The 17552-nt window shown below is 41.8% G+C and overlaps 2 protein-coding genes across 4 annotated transcripts in view; one reads left to right on the top strand and one right to left on the bottom strand.

Moving 5' to 3' along the window:
• The window catches only part of KDM1B (lysine demethylase 1B), a 29067-nt gene extending 23114 nt beyond the window's left edge, over nucleotides 1-5953 (bottom strand). Inside the window, exons 1-4 of one of the 2 annotated variants that reach the window (XM_034067032.1) lie at nucleotides 5887-5953; nucleotides 5621-5687; nucleotides 2906-3008; nucleotides 1986-2110 (exon numbers count right to left, since the gene is read on the bottom strand). In XM_034067032.1, the coding sequence (XP_033922923.1) occupies nucleotides 1986-2110; nucleotides 2906-2995 (215 nt within the window). In that variant the 5' untranslated portion in view covers nucleotides 2996-3008; nucleotides 5621-5687; nucleotides 5887-5953. The remainder of the gene's footprint in view (nucleotides 1-1985; nucleotides 2111-2905; nucleotides 3009-5620; nucleotides 5688-5886) is intronic. The other variant, XM_005149875.3, reaches the window with a different exon arrangement.
• On the top strand, nucleotides 5914-16806 carry TPMT (thiopurine S-methyltransferase). Of its 2 annotated transcripts, XM_031049691.2 has the most exons (9): nucleotides 5914-6062; nucleotides 6583-6744; nucleotides 7492-7584; nucleotides 8911-9043; nucleotides 9517-9569; nucleotides 13998-14072; nucleotides 14824-14909; nucleotides 15876-15920; nucleotides 16672-16792. In XM_031049691.2, the coding sequence occupies exons 2-9, from the start codon at nucleotides 6605-6607 to the stop codon at nucleotides 16785-16787; spliced, it is 741 nt and encodes a 246-aa protein (XP_030905551.2). In that variant the 5' UTR covers nucleotides 5914-6062; nucleotides 6583-6604; the 3' UTR covers nucleotides 16788-16792. The 2 variants fall into 2 exon arrangements, with proteins under 2 accessions (XP_030905551.2, XP_005149933.2); XM_005149876.4 differs by lacking the exon at nucleotides 5914-6062 and having other exon boundaries at nucleotides 6595-6744; nucleotides 16672-16806.
• The last annotated feature ends 746 nt before the right edge of the window (nucleotides 16807-17552 follow it).

Genomic DNA, 17552 nt, shown 5'->3' with positions numbered 1-17552 from the left:
GTAACACAGGAGACATAGAAATAGATTTATGATACATTTAGGGGGAGGAAAAAAAAAAATCTTTCTTTTGACAGTAGCACATTCTAGAACGCGAACAAAACATTCAGCACAAACCAGGGCTTTATGTTACATTCATGAAAGCTGGCTCACACAAGGCACTGAAGTCATATGAACAACAATAAGATCATTTCAATTGTCTCAAACATTTCCATTTTCCAACCTAAGCAACACCAGATGCAACAGAGGCAAAACGTACACAATGTGCAGTTTTATAGTTGGACTGCCTTCCAGCAACCTCCCGCTAACAATGGTCAGCTGAGCCTGCCTTAATACCCTTTAAGCAGACGTTTCCTGAACATGAAATACATTTGCTCTTATGGTATGTGCTATGACACACTAAGCGTTTTACAAATTTATAAGACAACAAAGTCCCTCTCCACAGGAACTTACAGTCCCTTTGTTCCATTTTGTTCTGGTATTAGGGCGGGGCGGGAGGTATCATTTAAATTAGTATTTTCCTTGTACGTGTGATCAGTTCATTCATAAATCATTGTAACAACCCATCCCCAGAACAACTGACAAAACTATAACGGCAAATCTGAACACGAAACAGATGTTGCTTATTTTTTTCACATGACTGAGTTGGCTGCGATTTTAACCCAATGAGAAAGCCCTCAGGAAGCAGTTACACATTCTGAGCACTCATTCTTTATTACTCTCAGATAGAAATATCCATTAACAAAATTATCCATTAAATTATCTATTTATTTTATTATCATTAAAATATCCATTAAATTATCCATTTTAGTGTGAGGTGTCCTTGCCCATGGCAGGGGGATTGGAACTAGATGATCTTAAGTTCCTTTCCAACACTAACTATTCTGTGATTCTATAATAAAGATTATATTCATCAGACAAAGCAATCAGTCTTCACTTCGAAAACTCTCATTAAACTCCATGAAATGTTTCCAGATAAATGCATGAGGTAAAAAGCACGAGGTAAAAAGCAGTGACCTAAGCTACTAACTGAAATAGGTAGCCATGAAATGATCTCATCTCAAATAAATAATGTTGAAAGTATGTACTTGGGGAAGCAGGAGGGGTGGAAATCAAAATATTAAGATAACAATTCAAAAAGATGACTAAGCACTATCTATTGTTTCCTTAATAAAAACAAAATTGCCAATGCTGATCTCTCAGGTGCTCTTTTCCCCTACAACTCTCTTACGTAACTGCCAAAACACTTGGTTTTCCTATGCCAACATCCAGAATACATCAACCTCCTGCCACCAAAGAACAATCCACACAGAAATGAAGCACTGAATTGTATCATTGGGAAATAAAACAGCGAAAGTTTGTCTCAGTTAAGGAGGAAGGGAGGAATGCTACATAATTACCGTCTGCCTACTGCATAATGAGGTCTAACATGTTGCTTATTATAGATACATGTTGCCAGCATCTCAGTCCTGCCAGGGTCAGAATGCAGACGGACTTGTATGCAGAAACCATGAACAAACTCAAAGGCAAATTGTTTGAATAAGTGTGACTGTCTCCAAAGACCTAAAATTTCCAGGTCAGAATCTCACCTCAGACTGCAAAGCATGCCAAGAAGAGCGATAAAGACCTTCTGCAATAAATGATGTTTTCATTTTCCATCTTAAAAGCAAGTTCAGCTTTCTCAGATGACACTAATACACTCTCAGTTTCACAGAAGCAAGGCATGTTCCAGAAGACACCACAAATAACATCAATAAATGTATTCTAAAGATATTCTATATCTGAATTGGCAACTTGCATAGCGGAAAGTTATCCACAACAGGAGTAACTTGTGACACTCTCCTGGCATCTTAAGACTCCTATGAGAACCTTTTGATTCTCCCTCTACATTTAGAAATAAAGGGATTTATCAGAATATAGTTGGGACCCTATATTTCAGCTGCAAGTTTAGAAAAGTCTGTGGAATATGCAGATAAAATGAAACAAACCTTTCAGCTGCACTTGCAAAGCAAACAGGACATGTTGCAGTGCAACCAGCTTTTTCACACTTTCTGTATTTCTTCTCTGATGCTTCATCATCGTCATCTGCTGCTTCAGCTGCTTTCTTCTTCACCTATTAAAGAACAGCTGAAATCTGACCAGAATTGACACAGGTGCATCTTCTAGAAGATGGCATTTGGAGAGTTTTGCAGCTTGTGGGTAGCATCAAACGGTTAAAATGGTATTAATGAAAATGTTTGTATCCATTGTGAAATAGCTGCCGCATGAAACAGCTGTCAAACTAGGTCAGTTTTTCTACCCAAAAAAAAAATAACCAGTAAGGCTGGAAATATCATTTAAAGCTAAAAATGTCCTCCCTTAGTCTAGCTGATCCAGTGGAGAAATTATAAGTAAAGCTTCCAGTTTAAATCATATTTTAAGCTCCATCACATGCTAATGAGTCAAGCCTCATCATCCATTCTGTTTCTCCTTCAGAAAATCTCTACTTCACATACTTACTGATATTAATTAGTGGCAATCTTATCTGCACCTCAAATAAAATACTAGCGTAGGCTTGTGGCTTTTTTTTACTCCAGATATAAAGCTATATACCAAATGTCTCTTCTGGGCCTCAAAGGTACTGTGTATTGTGTTGATTTAGGCCTCATCTGGATGAGTGGACAGTTTTGTCTGGCTATACAGAAATCTGTGGTTGAATTTTTAAAGCATCCAATATTTACAGGTTACACTGAGCATTTTTCTTTTCTGAATATTGTTCACAAATGGTACACTTCGCCTACTTATTCACAGAATTAGTAATGCTCCCTTTCTCTGGTTAACTGCTGTAGGTCCCAGCTTACCCACAATGAAGCCCACTTGCTTTATAAATGGCAAAAGAAAATAAAAAATACCAGCACATGAATAATACCTGTCTTCCAGAACTCCTCAGAGGAAGGTTGTCTGGAGACTGGTCGGCAGGACATGCCTTTTTTTTCGTTCGTACCCTTCCAGTTGACATTGTATTATTAGATCTGCAAAAAAGGGTAGGCAGACATTTAAAATAAATACTTATATAAATACATAAATAAACAAAATTACTCGACTTTGCAGAGCTGTCTAATCACCTGGGCACCACAGCCACTCATAATACTACTTTAGTCATAATACTACTTTCTTACCTAGGTAAGAATCTGTTTAGCTTGCCTGTTAATTCAGGAAGAAAATGAGAATGAGGCTTTATGGAAAGGAACAATACTAGTATTTTAAACTAAATTTGGAGTTAAGATTAGATTCTTGAGTACATCCTGACAGGCTGTTCCAGATCAGCATATCCTGGATTTCAATAATCCGATTGGCATTACGTGCAGACCTGGACTGGAATTTGGGTTGGCACAGTGAATAGATGTCAGCTCATAATACACACATTGAAATACCACTCTGAGTAATGCTCGTCCTGCTAACTACTGATTTATTGGTAGCAAGAGATTTGCACTGCAAAGCACTTTTCCAATCAGAGTACCAAAGAGATCTTTAATACCAAGTGAACAATTCCAACACTTGCACACCCTCCTAGGAAAGTACATGAGAATTTAAAGGCTAAACTTCAGTTGCATTGCAATTATAGGAGATTAGAATATTAAAAATAAATAAACATCAATAAAATAAAAGGTTTAAGCCACAAAAGAGCTCTATAGTGGTCTGCTGTCTTCCCCTAAATTGTCGGGAACATGAAAAAGACCACAGTTTATCATGTAAGCTGCAAAGCATGGAGTATGAGAAAGTATGGCCCAGAAATATGATAGCATATTTAAAATGGTATTATCAAAAGGCATTCTTTTCACAGGGAGTAAAACACAAAGAGCCTAGAAGAATTAAATGTAGATATGCTCCAGCACATACAGAAAGGAAGTGGAAATAAAACCCTTATACTACAGTGCTGCATCATGAATGTTAACTTGCGGTAATAGAGATCAGTTTGTAATTTTAATAGAGATCAGTTTGTAATTTAAAAAAAAAGTTACATTTGAGACTTCTCAATTCTCTGTTTCAGGCTCTAACTTCCTTGTTCAAGCTGACAGTGATGGACAAGGTAGCAGTAGCTTCATTCAGAAATTCTGCTACAAGTAAAGGTAATGGAAGGGAAGAATGGGCATTTTTAGAGTTTCAAATTAAGCTGATGCAAATCAAGTAAATTGGTGCTTCATTCTCAAGCTGTAAGAAATTGATTTGGGAGGGAAAGGGAAATCACATGATGATATCCACATAAGTGAAAAATCAGTTTGGACAGCCCAATACAAAAATAACTTTATTTTCTGTAGCCCTCCTCCCCCTGATCCCCTCCCCAGTTATAATTAGAGGGAGGGGAAAAAAAAAAACAAAACAGTAAGGCAATCTTTAATGCCTAAAAGAAACCCCAAAAACGTCACTGCACCATTACTGACCACTGTATGGGTGTGGATGAGGTTAGAGAGTAGAGAAAGGAAAACCAACCAGTTTCATTTACATAAGATTTGCCTACACTGCTGCGTAACACCAAAGGAAATGGTGGCTGTTTCCCACCCCCACCCTGGGAGCTTTCCTTCTGGATCAGTGGCACAACAGTCAGTATCTCTCTGTATTACCTTGGCTTCTGACACTAGGTCATTGTTCCTACACCTTTACAGTCAGAGGCTACAAAGTACCTTAACGCTGCGTGAGGCACCAGGCAACTCATTTTGGCAACTACCAGGGGATCCCAGTATGCTGCCACTGTGAGGCCCTTTATCTGAGAAGGTGAAAGGACCTGGCAGCAATTTCACTGTGTATACAGGTTCAGAAAAAGAAAAGGTGGCAGTTATCATTCACTAAGAAGTTTGGTAAACATATTTAATATTGAGAGAGGCCTACCCTTTTGAAAGGCAGAACAGAATAACAAATATATTTTTGCTGTAAGCGTTATGGGAGTTGGAGTGAAAGAGGGAAAAAGAGATCAGCTCATGCATGTAAATGTAAGAAAGGCCATTACTTCCTGTTGTATCCCCATTTTCTTCCAACTTCTCCTCCCAAAACATCACCCCCTAAAAAACCACAAATTTTTAAAGAGCAAGCAAACATTGCTTCCATGACTCTGCATCCTATAAAGATGAAATTACTGGTTGAGAAAATAGGCCCTTTAAAGGGGGGACAGAGAAATGCTGTCGTGTTCTGTAACATTTCATCTGCCTGTAATGTGTAGCCTGTACGGGAAAGGTCTGTGGGGTTTACCTGTGCAGTGACAGCAAGTTTGTCTTTGGGGAGGTTCGGGAAAGGAAGAGGGCAAAGGGGGGCACAAAAAGAAACCACACACTGACACAGGGAGGAAACGAGAGCAACCTGACACATAAGGGGAGGTGGGACCACCAACGCGCACACCCCTGAGACTCGCCCCGAGGGGCCGGCGCTGCTTGGGGCTGACAGCCGGCAGCCCCCTCCCCTCCCCGCCCGCGGCCGCCGCCGGTCCAGCGCTGTGACAGCCGTGAGCGGGGTTCCCAGGGGGAGCCCCCGGTGGAGGGCTGTCCCCGGCGGGGATGTCACCAGAGGCAGTCGGGGGCTCCCCGCGGAAGGCGCACGCCCGGCGGCAGAGGAAAGCGCTTGCGGCGGGGCAGTGAAGCCGCCTGGCACTCACCTCAGGGCCGGGTCATTCAGGGACCGGAGAGCACATTCAAGCGTGTCCGCGCCACCTCCTGCTAACGCTGCAGCGGAGGAGAAACGGGAGAAGGAGGGGGAGAGGAAAGGAGGGAGAGAGGAAGGGAGACAGGGAAGGGGAAGGAAGGTAGAAGCGGGGAGGTGAGGACAGGGGCAGCGCTCACACCTGCCCCGCCGCCCGAGGAGCAGGAGCGGGGCAGGCGGGCCCCTGTCAGGCTCTACAGCTGAGGAAAGGGAGTCACTCACCGCCGCTGCCTTCCCCGCCGCCATCCTCCTCCTCCTCCCGGTGCCGAGCACCCTCAGCCCGCCTCCTCCTGCCGCCGCTTCCGCTCTCCGCGGTGCGTAGCGAGGGGGAGGGCGAGCGCGAAAGCACCGCCCCAGCCCTGCAGCCCCCAGCAGAGCCTGGACCCGCGGCCGCGCAGGTACCCACCGCCGGCCGCCCGGGTGGGGATGGAGGGGAAAGAGTGCGTGCTGAGCCCAGCAGGGTCCTTCCAGGGCCCCATCGTCCCGCGCTGGTTCTCGGTCCTGCGGTGTGCTCGCGGGTTTCACGGGAGAGGGAGTGAGAAGGGTCGATATCTGCGCACTTACTTAGGGACCCCGGGTTTGGGCCAGTTCCACGCACCCACCTTAACACCCTCACCCGATAACCCTGTTTCCCGAGGCAATAGGGCCCGGCAGCCTCTGGGCGGCCTCCAGATGTGTTTAGAACGGGAGGTCACCGGCGCTTCCGCAACGCTTAACTGCAAGCTTCACTCCGGGGAAAAAGTCTGGCTGAAGCCATGGGCTGCAGGAGTATGCGGCATCACTTTGAGTACAGCTGCATTTAAACAGTCGGCAAATTACAATCTCTGAAGCTGTTCTAATTTTGTATTTGATTCAAGGAATCAAAGAGCCAGTTCCAAACCATCCATTGGGTGAGGGTGATTTTTCTCTCTTCCACAGCTCCTAGCACTCTGTGGGAACCATGGATCGCTCAGCAGATGCAACCAGGGTCCTGGAGCACTCTGATACTGGGGCACAGAAGAACAGAGTGGTGACTGAGGAGGAATGGCTGCAGAAATGGGAAACACATAACATTGGGTTTCACAAGGAACAAGGGCATCCGTATGTGACTTCATTTTCTTGCCTAAACTGTTCAGAGAAAGCCTGTGGGATGAATGGTTTGAGTCATTCAAGACACTGTTAATATAAAATGGAGCACTTAGAAAAGGAAAATTATTTTACACTGTCACAGCTTGAAACTAAAATAAATGTACATATTTTCATTACCTACCTTTGTCAGAAAACGGCAGAGACAGGATTGAAATTGAGAATTTTTACTCTTGGATCAGGCTTGGCTAAAAATCTTCAATTTTCTGATGCAGCAGCTTTGCATTCCTGTTTGTAAGTTATGACACTGGGGCCTAAAACAGTATGCTGAGGGTATTGGAGGATTATTGGAAGACAGGGACCTAAGATAGGAAACCTGATTGTATAGTCTTAAGCTTCAACCAATAATAAGTTTCAATATAAGTTTCAACCAATTAAACTTATGAAAGCCAATGAAATCAATGAAGCTATCTATTGTGGGCCACTTAGAGGTGGGTGGGTTGGTTTACTTGAGAAGACCAACAGAAAACAGAACAAACAGAAATGTATTTGTTTCTAACAGAAATAAAATTTACTTTCTTTCTAAGTAAATGGAAGTTAAATGGTTTTATATTTTTATTTCTAATGGTATGAAGCAAGTTGAACTAAAAATCTGTGTTCCCTCGTGGAATTTGTGTACTCCCTTGCATGGTGTATAGCCCTTGGCTTTTAAGGTGCCAGCACAAATACAGTATTAAGTAAAATGTGTGTGTTCTTCTGCAGGCTCCTCCAGAAGTACCTGGATGTTCTTTCAAGCGGCAGGAGTGGACTGAGGATATTTTTCCCACTTTGTGGTAAAGCAGTAGACATGAAATGGTAAAGCACAGATTGTAAGAGCAAAAATCTTATTTGATGTGGGGAGGGAGAGGGGGAATTCCCAACCTTATGGAAATGTGCTGCATCTCTGCTGCTAGGAAAGCAGTTGTCACTGAAGGCTGAAGGGAGGAGGAAGGTTGGTTTATTTGCTAGTGTTTTGTATAGTAGCATGAATGCAGTTGATAAGGACTAACATGAAAGTTCTGATTGTCAGAAGTTCAGCTTGGGGAGCGCTGAATGTGTGACTGACAGCTGTGCCCTTGTCACTGTTGCTTTTGGTGACAGTGCCAGCTTAAACTGCTTACAATGAGGTCGATTGTGCTAGACCATGTTTTCAGTGGACCATGTGGTCTGCCACAGTGGGAACTTAAAATGATTTGGGCTAAATGTAACTTCCTCTTTTTTACATTTATTACTTTCCTTTTACTTTTTTGGAAAGGTTATATTTATAATTAGGGGCTGCATAAGTCAGTGAGGTTTTTGGAAGGGGGAGACACAAAACCAAAAATAGGAGACTAAACTGCATCCTCAAGGAATCAAATCGAGTTAATCCCAATTAGGTTTTATCGTGGTAACTGCCTGTGAGGCTGACTGCAGGATCTGATGCATGTTGCTGCCACGCTGAGCTGTAGCAGCAAAGAGGTTGCCGCACCCTGCTGCCTCTTACTGCCAAGCCGCAGAGGCAGCTGGGTGGACAGCGTGCCTCAGCCACTGCAGGTCACGGCAGAACGTGTTTCTGTGAACTGAAATGGACAGTATTGAATTGAATTTTGAACTGAATCCAAATAAAGCCTGTAAGTCCTTGTCAATGGTATGCCAAGAGGTGCTAATTTGAGCTCAGATCATGGGGGGCAGGTATTCAGTAAAATATGAAAAATAGGAAAGTCAGGATAAGACATACCAGTGCTTCCTAAAACAAGTGTTTCTCTACAAGAAATCTGGAGAGGGACTTTTTACAAGGACATGTAGTGATAGGACAAGGGGGCATGTTTTAAAACTCAAAGAGGGTAGGTTTAGATTAGATATTAGGAAGAAGTTCTCCCCTGTGAGGGTGGTGAGACACTGGCACAGGTCGCCCAGAGAAGCTGTGGCTGCCCATCCCCGGAAATGTTCAAGGCCAGGTTGGATGAGCCTTTGAACAACCTGGTCTAGTGGAAGGTGTTGTGTCTACACCAGGGAGTTGGAGTGGGATGATCTTTAAGATCTCTTCCAACCCAACCCATTCTGTGATTCTAACAAATAAATGCTGCATGGGAGATACACATTTGGTGATGGTCCAATACATGGGCCTTACATAGACTCAGGGCCTCTCTCTGCTGTGTGCAGGCTGGCAGACATGGGACATGATGTTGTTGGTGTGGAAGTCAGCGAGCAAGCACTGAAGGAGTTTTTTGCAGAACACAGTCTGCCTTATAGCGAGGAGCCAGTCCCAGAGATTCCAGGAGCAAAGATGTTTCAGGTATGTTTCATGCCTTGCCAAATAATCTGGTGTGGTTAATCATGCAATGCAATAACTGAGCAAACAAGTCATTCTACTTTTATACCTCTGTCTCACTGATAATCATTCACCTGCCCTGAAGAGGTCTGAAAGGAAGCCCTGAGTGTAATTTTGAACTGAGAAGTCCTTCTTTTAAGTCTATTACTTCAGCCTTCTTTTCATATAACATTGAAGCACCTGAATGTAAAGGAAATGTATTTTAAAATCAGACAGTTGCATGCCTTGATAGATCAGAACCTCTCTGGATGGCATCTTCAGGAGTGGTGCTTTAGTAAATTAAAACTAAAAGTGTTTCTCACAGTTTTTCCCCATTACACCTAAGTGTATAGTTTAAAATAGCATATGTGCATATTTTAAGGTATAAACATACACTTTCAAGTGCATATTTAAAAACAATTTGATAATAAGTATTGTTTCCTATACTTTTTTTGTAGAGTACCTCTGGGAACATCTCCCTGTACTGCTGCAGTATTTATGATTTGTCCAGGTAGGAACACACAGTTTGTTTTACAATTCTCTGTAATCAAACATTTAGTAATATGGTCATATTATTTTTTTTGAAGCAGCCATAAAGATTTGGAACAGGTCCTCTCATTAACTTGTATGAAAAACATGAATAGCTGATCTGCAATAAAAATTAACTGTTGTTGATCATTAGATAAAGATGCCAACTAAGTCTCTTTAAATGGGCTGCTTGTTCTATGCTGTCCTCTGAAAGTTATGGAAAAACATCTTTGCTTTTTCAGTAAATACAAATAATCTTTAACATTACTGGAGGATTCTATGAAGGAAAACCCTAGCATGATCCCTTACTCGGAGTAGCTTAGTAGAAGTAGAGAATATATGCAGAAGTATCTTCTTAGTCAGCTTTTCCTTTAACTAAACACATTTTTTTCTCCAAAACTGTTGATTAACACACACATAGGTAAGCTGTACCCATTGGTTATATGCATCCCATGCTCTACTTGGCATACTTTTCTTCTTGGACCTAAAGTACATTACATCACTCCAGTGTATGTAACTATGTAATACATTGTCAAAAAAGTAACTCTGCAAGTGTCTTGGTGAACATGGCTTGACTTAGTAATGTCTTCTGAAGGACTTTTAGTGCTAAAATGTCCTTATTACTTACTGAAAAGACATAACAGGAAATGCGGAATACATCAGCACAGTCTGCACTACTGACTCCTGAAAAATGTTTCAACCTATTGTGCTCTGTGGCCTCAAGCATCACTTCTCAGATTTTGTGGTGGCTTTGCACCTGACCTTCTTCTGCCCAGATGTCTGCTGATGGGGGAATTTTGAACATTAACAATTTGTTCAGAGATTACAGGAGGTCTTAAGACTGTCTTCAGCCTCTAGCACAGAATACTCTGCCACAAACAGTAATGCATCTGGCATGTTTATTTGTCCTCAGTAGTTTCCTAGTGGTATTGGCAGTGGGTGCATTTAAATTTGTCCTAAAATTCCTACATGGGTGCTGGCGTAGCTTGGAGACCAGGCAGGAAAGCAGTGCTGTTTCTGTTTTCATAATGTGTCTTGTAGGAAGCTGAAGGTGCCTGAAGTCCTGCATTATAGTTCCCTCTTCATGCAGTTCCTCAGACATGATTTTCTGTAAATTATAAGGTTTTGGTGAAGTTTTGTGTGTTTGTTTGCTTTTCTTATAAACAACTGTCAGGAGCAAAGATTTGTTCCATAGCTGTTCAATAGGAAAAGGAGGTCAAGCCTTAATTATTGTCTGGATGGGCTTTTCGAAACTAGCACAAATACAGGCATAATAGTAATGGTTTAGGGCACCAGAACATCCTGTTTAGTAATAATCCATTTGGTTTTATTTTTTTTCCTTCATCTGCCTAAATTGGAAGAAACCCAATATTTGTTACTAGAGTCCAGAGTCTGTTAGACAATAGACCATTGCTAAGACTTCTGATACAACTGACTCCAGTTGGTTTGAATAGTATTATATTTAACTAGTCCTGCAAGTGACTGCTTTGGAACAGATGGGCTGTATATGAATGTGACTTTGTAGATACCGCCTGGTTTCTTCCGTGCCTTGCCCCTGCAGTGCAGCTACTTGCTGTGCAGATCCCTATAAATCCCTCTTGCTGAGATCTGACAAGTTGCCAGGGATTGCTCATGCTTTGTGTCGGCAAGTATCAAAAAATTAAGTTCTAAGTGTTGTAGCAAGCAGTATTGTGAAACTTGTAACTTCCATCATAATGTGGTGGAATACTACTATGAAATAAACCAAAAGTAGGTAATTAGTGATGCTTTCGGTGTATATTACTGGTCCCAGTAGGTGGTTTGTTATCCTCAAAATAAATTGTCAGACAGATGTTCTGGATGCATGGTTCTGTACTGGTTGCAGTAATGGTGAAAGTATGAACTGCATTCCCTGCAGCAGTCAGCAGATACCTATAACTAGAAAAATGCACTCTTCGAGTTTCTACATACAGACAATTTGATTAATTACCCAGTTATTATGGAAATTAAACTTATTTCTCTCTTGCTGAGGCTGGCATGCTAGCAAATCCTTTTGATCTCCATTAGCCTAGCATTCATTAGAGGATAACTCAGATGTGCTTGTGACCTTTGCCAGAATGAGACATTTCAAAGACTCTTGTTAGTCTACTAGTTAAAGAGCAACAGGATTTACTGCTTTTTGTGAGTACTCTGGACGTGTGTAAAACAGTTCTATTTATTACACAACCACTGTACCTCCTAATACAACTATGGCTGCAAGAATTTGCAATTTAAAAAAAAAAATTGCATTAACTGAATCTATGAAACGTATGCAGGGATAGGAATTCACAACTTCACTGCTTAAATCCAGTGGGGTTTCAGCATATATGTGAATTTCTGCTTTACATGTTAATTTTTATTAGTTGTTGTAGCACCTAGACTGTGATCTCTCATGCTGTGTACTGTATAAACACATAGCAGGAGCTAATGTAGGGCTAAAGGATTGGGTAGTGGTACACTGAAAGGTACACCCACGAGGAGGACTGTCACCATTCCAGTTACACCAGATTAAAGTTAGAGAGGAAAATCGAGTGCAGAAAACTCCAGGGGCTTGCCTAAGGTCGTGCAGCAGACTCAGCTATGCAGAGAGAAGAGCCTCCAAGCCTCAGAAGATCAAGTTTGTTACCTGCCCCACTAGACTTTGCTTTGTCCTCTTGTGCACATTGCATGTTTAACTGTCTCTTAAAATGCCTCCTTTCATTGAAGAGGCTGGTAATTTTAATTAGGTGCTTAGTCTTGACAAACTTTAAAAGAAGTCAGGACTTAAAAGTGTTATCATCTCTCATCAGAGAAGAGTGGGAAATACAGGATCAGCTTCTAGGTTAGATGCCAGAGACTTAGCAATGAAATGAACAGGGGGCAGGGAGAAGTTGTGGTTTAACCCCAGCTGGCCACTGAACACCACACAGCTGCTTACTCACTCCCCCTCAGTGGGATGACAGGGACAATCAGAAGAGTAAAAATAAGAAAGAAACTGGTGGGTTGAGATCAAAAACAGTTTAATAACTAAAAAGAACCTTTAAAAGAATAAGGGGGAAAAAAAGACCCCCCCTCCAAAAAAAAGAAGTTAGCAAAGAGAGAGGACAATAAAACCCAAGAAAGACAAGTGATGCAGATGAAAACAATTGCTCATCACCAACTGACTGATGCCCAGCCAGTCCCTAAGCAGAGGTCCCCCTGCCAACCTCTCACCCAGTTTTATTGCTGAGCATGATGCCATATGATATGGAATATCCCTTGGGATACAGTTGGGTTCAGCTGTCCCAGCTGTGTCATCTCTTAGCTTCTCACTGTGCACCCCCAGCTTGCTTACTGGTAGGGTGGTGTGAGGAGCAGAAAAGGTGTTGATGCGGTGTAAGCACTGCTCGGCAATAACTAAAACATCTATGTGTTATCAACATTGTCATCAGCACAACTCCAAAACGTAGCCCCATACAAGCTGCTATTAAGAAATATAATTCTACCGCAGCCAAAACCAGTACAGAAGTGAAGAAACATGTGATGCAATTGAACTCTGACACCTTGCCAGGAGGCAGAAAGGTATTACACAATTCTGTACCATATTTTCCTCACCAAGTAAATTTGTTTCAGACTTTCTTTGAAATCATATAGCTTACGTTATTACTACCTCACCTTCTAAACTCATATGTCAATAATTGGCAGAAACAATGCTCTTCCTTCCCCACATCCCCAAATACTCTTGTTTCTAGCATCACCCTGACTGCTTTTGCCACCCATCTATAAGGGCACGTCTCAATAGTCTTGGCCATTTGCAGGTTTGGGGTGGTTACTGAAGTCATCTGCCAGCGTATTGAGGAGCAAAAATTGTGTCTGCAGCAGTGTTAGACTGAGGCAAGTAGCAGTGTAACTTAGCTTTTATAACATTAGACAAATTCCAAGCTGAAGCTGACTGTCCTGGGCATGTAGCTGGGAATTGATGTGTCTAAAATTACTGAGTGTGCTGAGTTCAGTGATAGTAAAGGAAAGAGGCACCTTCCTTAACCTGCATTTGAAGTCATGCATGGCTTTTAGAAGGTGGCCAAGAACTATTGATGTGCTGAATACATGTTAGTGCAGTGTATGATTGCCAAAACTCCAGACTTGTAGCCCAAGTGTGTTTAATCTGCTGTCCTGCCTCATCTCAGCACCTCCTAATGATGGGGAAATGCTGAGCAGTTCCAGCATCTCTGCTATCACAGCTGGGACATATACCAGTGGGGTTGTTTGGTTTCCAGATGATATTGTTTTGGATCAAGAAAATGCTGGACCATAACAAAAAGGTAGTGGGGCAATCTGCAGTACAGCTAGCTGGACTTTTGACTTCACAAAGTAGCTGAATAAAGATAAATGTGTCTTTTTAGTATTTTTAAGCCTTTTCCTTATCTCCCTATAGCTCAATAGTTGGCAAGTTTGATGGGTTTTGGGATAGAGGAGCTCTAGTAGCCGTGAATCCATGCGACAGACAACGGTTAGTAAACTTGCTTTGTTATTATCTTTTCTCTAATGTATGCAGTGACACATTTTTTTCTCCTGCCACTTGTTGATGAGTCCTCTTTCATTCAAAGGACTAATCTAAATGAGTTCTCTACTGCACACTTCAGCTGCAGTCACACAGTGCTGTACTCTAGATTTGTGAGGTTCCTGCAGGAAGCGGCCCTGCCTCTTAGTGGTAAAATACGTGGTTTGTTCCAGCCCAGCAGAAGCAGAGCTGCAAGTCTCATCTGAATTTTATTATTTCCTTTTCACCCCATCTGCTTCTCCTCCCTTTGTTCTTTCTGCCCTCACTTCCCTTTATTCCAATTTTCTATTCTTGCCTATAGCCAACCCAAATGTAGTTTGACCCTGCCCCAAGGGTTTTTTAATTAGATACATAGTCTTGAATTCACATTAATTTTAAAAGATCAGTACTGCATTGTGTGCTGTATTCTAGGCTGTGGCAGATGAATACTATGTTTTGTCTGTTAGTTTTGAGATGAACATGCAAAAAAGATTAATGCTTGTTTATGAGAAGTAAACAGTAACCTTTATGTGTTGCTTCACGTGTAGCATGAATTTCATGCTCATGAAATTCAAAGTAGGCTTTGCTTAGTTTCTGTGCAGTTGAGTTCAAGTTGTCTCTGCATAGAAATACATGTTACCTCTTTTGTTGAGTATTTAAATAGCTATGCTTGAATATTTGCACAGTTACAAAATAATAAAGTTTAACTTTCTCCTTTTAGCTATGCCAATTTGATGATCAGCCTAATGGAGCAAAATTCTTCTTATCTCCTTGTTACAGTTTCATATGATCCAAACAAACACAAAGGTGAGAACTTTGCACTGTTCATGTTTTGATTTTGCATGCTTTAATACAGATTGTATATAGATGTGGTAGATACATTAGTATCTTCCCTGGGTCTTTTGTCAGCATAGCTTTGTCAGCTGATCACACCAGTACATCTTTCTTTCTAGCCTTCAGGCATGCTAAGGGTAAGTGGAGGACAGATGCTGTATGTTAACAATGAAAGGAACCTGGAAGTGTGGCTGTGACAATGAAGCTGGAAGAGTGAATGCTTAGAGTAACATACTGTCTGGCCTAGGGAGCTTGAAACACTCCCATTCAGTGGCTTCCCCCTGTTTACCCAATATTGGAATCCAACATATGTTACCTCTCTCCAAGCCACTGCCCTGGTCTGAATGTGCTTGGAAGAGGTGAAATTCTGTAAAATCATAAAGTTTTGGGTTGTTGTTATTTTTTTGCTTTTTATAGCTTTTATTAAATACCAAAGTCTGAGATATTTTAAAATATTTTTGTTGTTGTTAACTATTACCTCTCAAAAGGAAAAGATTTCTTGCTGCTTTGGGGCTCTTGAGCATAATTGCCCCTGGAAAAAAGAATAGAGTTTGTTATCATAAGAAACAATAGTTTACTTTATTGCTCTCCCTCTCATTATTTAGCTTTTAGCTTTAATTAAGCCATGGTAGTATAGAGATTGTAGGCCAGATTCACACATCACACTGACAGTGGTTGTATCCACTGCATGTTTGTGACTTCTGACAGTGTGGCTACTGTGGATGCAGCAGCAACACCTGAAGCTGTCTGGTAGCCCACCAAGGTGCCACAAGTTCTTGGACATGGTTGTTTTCTGGTTCCTACAGATGGTGGTACACACTGGGGCCTAATTACAGGCCAGGTGCTGTGAGTGATGGGGATGTGGCTCCCCTGTTGCTGTGTAAATGTCTGTCTCTTTCCTTTATATTCTCTGATTGTCTTTACTCAATTTTTTTCCAGGCCCTCCATTTTATGTTCCTGAGTCTGAAATTAAAAGCCTGTTTGGTAAGTAGTATTTCAGCTGACCCTTGGGATTTTTCTCCAAAACATATCAGCATGTTTATATGCTTCTGTGTTACCCTGTGACAAGTAATAGAGAATCATTCGCTTCTTATCTAAAGGGTGGAGTCATGGAAAATCAAATGCCATATAGCCACAGGGATTTTGCTTTCAAGGAAAATTCTCAGCTCTTCAAAAGATAGGAAGAAAACCCAAGAGACAGATACTGTCTCTTTCCTCCCCCTTGCATCTTTCCATTCTCCCAGGATTCATACTGCACTCAGTGATCTTGTAGCTGTTGTCTTAGTCCCATTTGACCATTTTGTCTTTCTCTGCACCTCATCACCACCTACCTGATTTTAATGCAAGGCCTTTGCATATGAGTTCTACAGTTTCTGCTGTACTTTTGTAGCCATAGAAGAAAAATAACATGCCATGTGAAGGAAATAGTAACTGAAATCCATCAAAATAATGAAGTTCAGAATTATGTTGAGAATCTAATTTTAAAAGCTCTTCCTGATATGCTTTGTTATTGCACTTTTTTCAAGTCTACAGCTTTCTGAGACCCTTGCAGTGACTGTGTCTGTGTGAGTCATTGGCACGGGCAGTTGCATCCCTGTACAAAAGGGTTCCCCAATGCATATATACCACTGCTTTAGGGACTGTGAGGAAATCTGTGATAAGACTATTTTTTCCTCTGTCAGTTTGGATTTTTCAGTGATCAATCAGTAATTTGTTACTCCTTTCTCCTTTTCAGGCAGCCACTGTGAAATTAAGTGTCTTGAAAAAGTCAACGACTTCTCAGAGAAACACAGGCAATGGGGACTAGATTATTTTCTGGAGGTGCTGTATTTACTGAAGCTTGTATCTTGATTAAAATTACTTAAAATAATTCACCTCCCATCTTGCTTTTGTTTTTCTCTCACCTTTTAGAATGAGAAATGTTTTGGATCATTCTTAAAGCAGGCTTCAGCATATGGGAAAATGCCAGTCCATTTGCTTATCAAGTCAGCTCTCCTACATAATTGCTTTCACTGTCTTGAGATGTTCCTCCCTTTGCTTAAACTCCATGCACAAACAAGATTTTCTAAAGTATATCTTTTCTTCCATAGCAATTCATGTCTTCGGGGCTGGGAAAAATAAATGTCCCTGTTCCTTTCCGGCCGTTGCCAGTCAATGCCGTCTTCCTGGTACTCATTGGTTGGCAGCCCTGGGAGCAATGGCAGCTGCTGTTCAGATACTCTTTACTGTGACACTGGCCTCACGCCAGGCTGGGCAACTGAGAAAGAGAGGTGGGAAGCTGGCACAAGTTGCTCCTCTCCATCCATGTTAGTCCTGAGTACAAGCCAAGTGACAAGCTGGCAATGAGCGGGCAAGAACACTTGGCAGCAGCTGCCCAAGGGGAGCTACCATTGAGCAGGAAGGAGAAGGAAGGAGGGAAGAAAACCTGATGACAATAAAGGAGAGAGTAGGGGGAGAAAATGCCCTGACCTTCTCCCCTTGGCAGCTTATTTAAAAAAATGCTGGAAAGGTACAATTACAATGTAGGGTATTATAATTCACCAAGGCCAGAAGGTGAGCAAAAGCCATGGGGCATTTTAGATTGTTGCAGTCCTGGAGCCACAGTGTGTGTGATGA

The sequence above is a fragment of the Melopsittacus undulatus genome, chromosome 1, assembly GCF_012275295.1.
Source record: "Melopsittacus undulatus isolate bMelUnd1 chromosome 1, bMelUnd1.mat.Z, whole genome shotgun sequence".
Classification (NCBI taxonomy): Eukaryota; Metazoa; Chordata; class Aves; order Psittaciformes; family Psittaculidae; genus Melopsittacus; species Melopsittacus undulatus.
Note: the sequence above shows the minus strand (reverse complement) of the source record. Positions and strands in the feature narration are given on the sequence as shown.

Coding starts and splice junctions, on each gene's coding strand:
- TPMT (XM_005149876.4), top strand. CDS start 6,605: ATGGATCGCTCAGCAGATGCAACCAGGGTCCTGGAGCACTCTGATACT. Junction 7,585..8,910: donor AAAGCAGTAGACATGAAATG/GTAAAGCACAGA, acceptor TGCTGTGTGCAG/GCTGGCAGACATGGGACATG. Junction 15,921..16,671: donor TGAAATTAAAAGCCTGTTTG/GTAAGTAGTATT, acceptor TCTCCTTTTCAG/GCAGCCACTGTGAAATTAAG.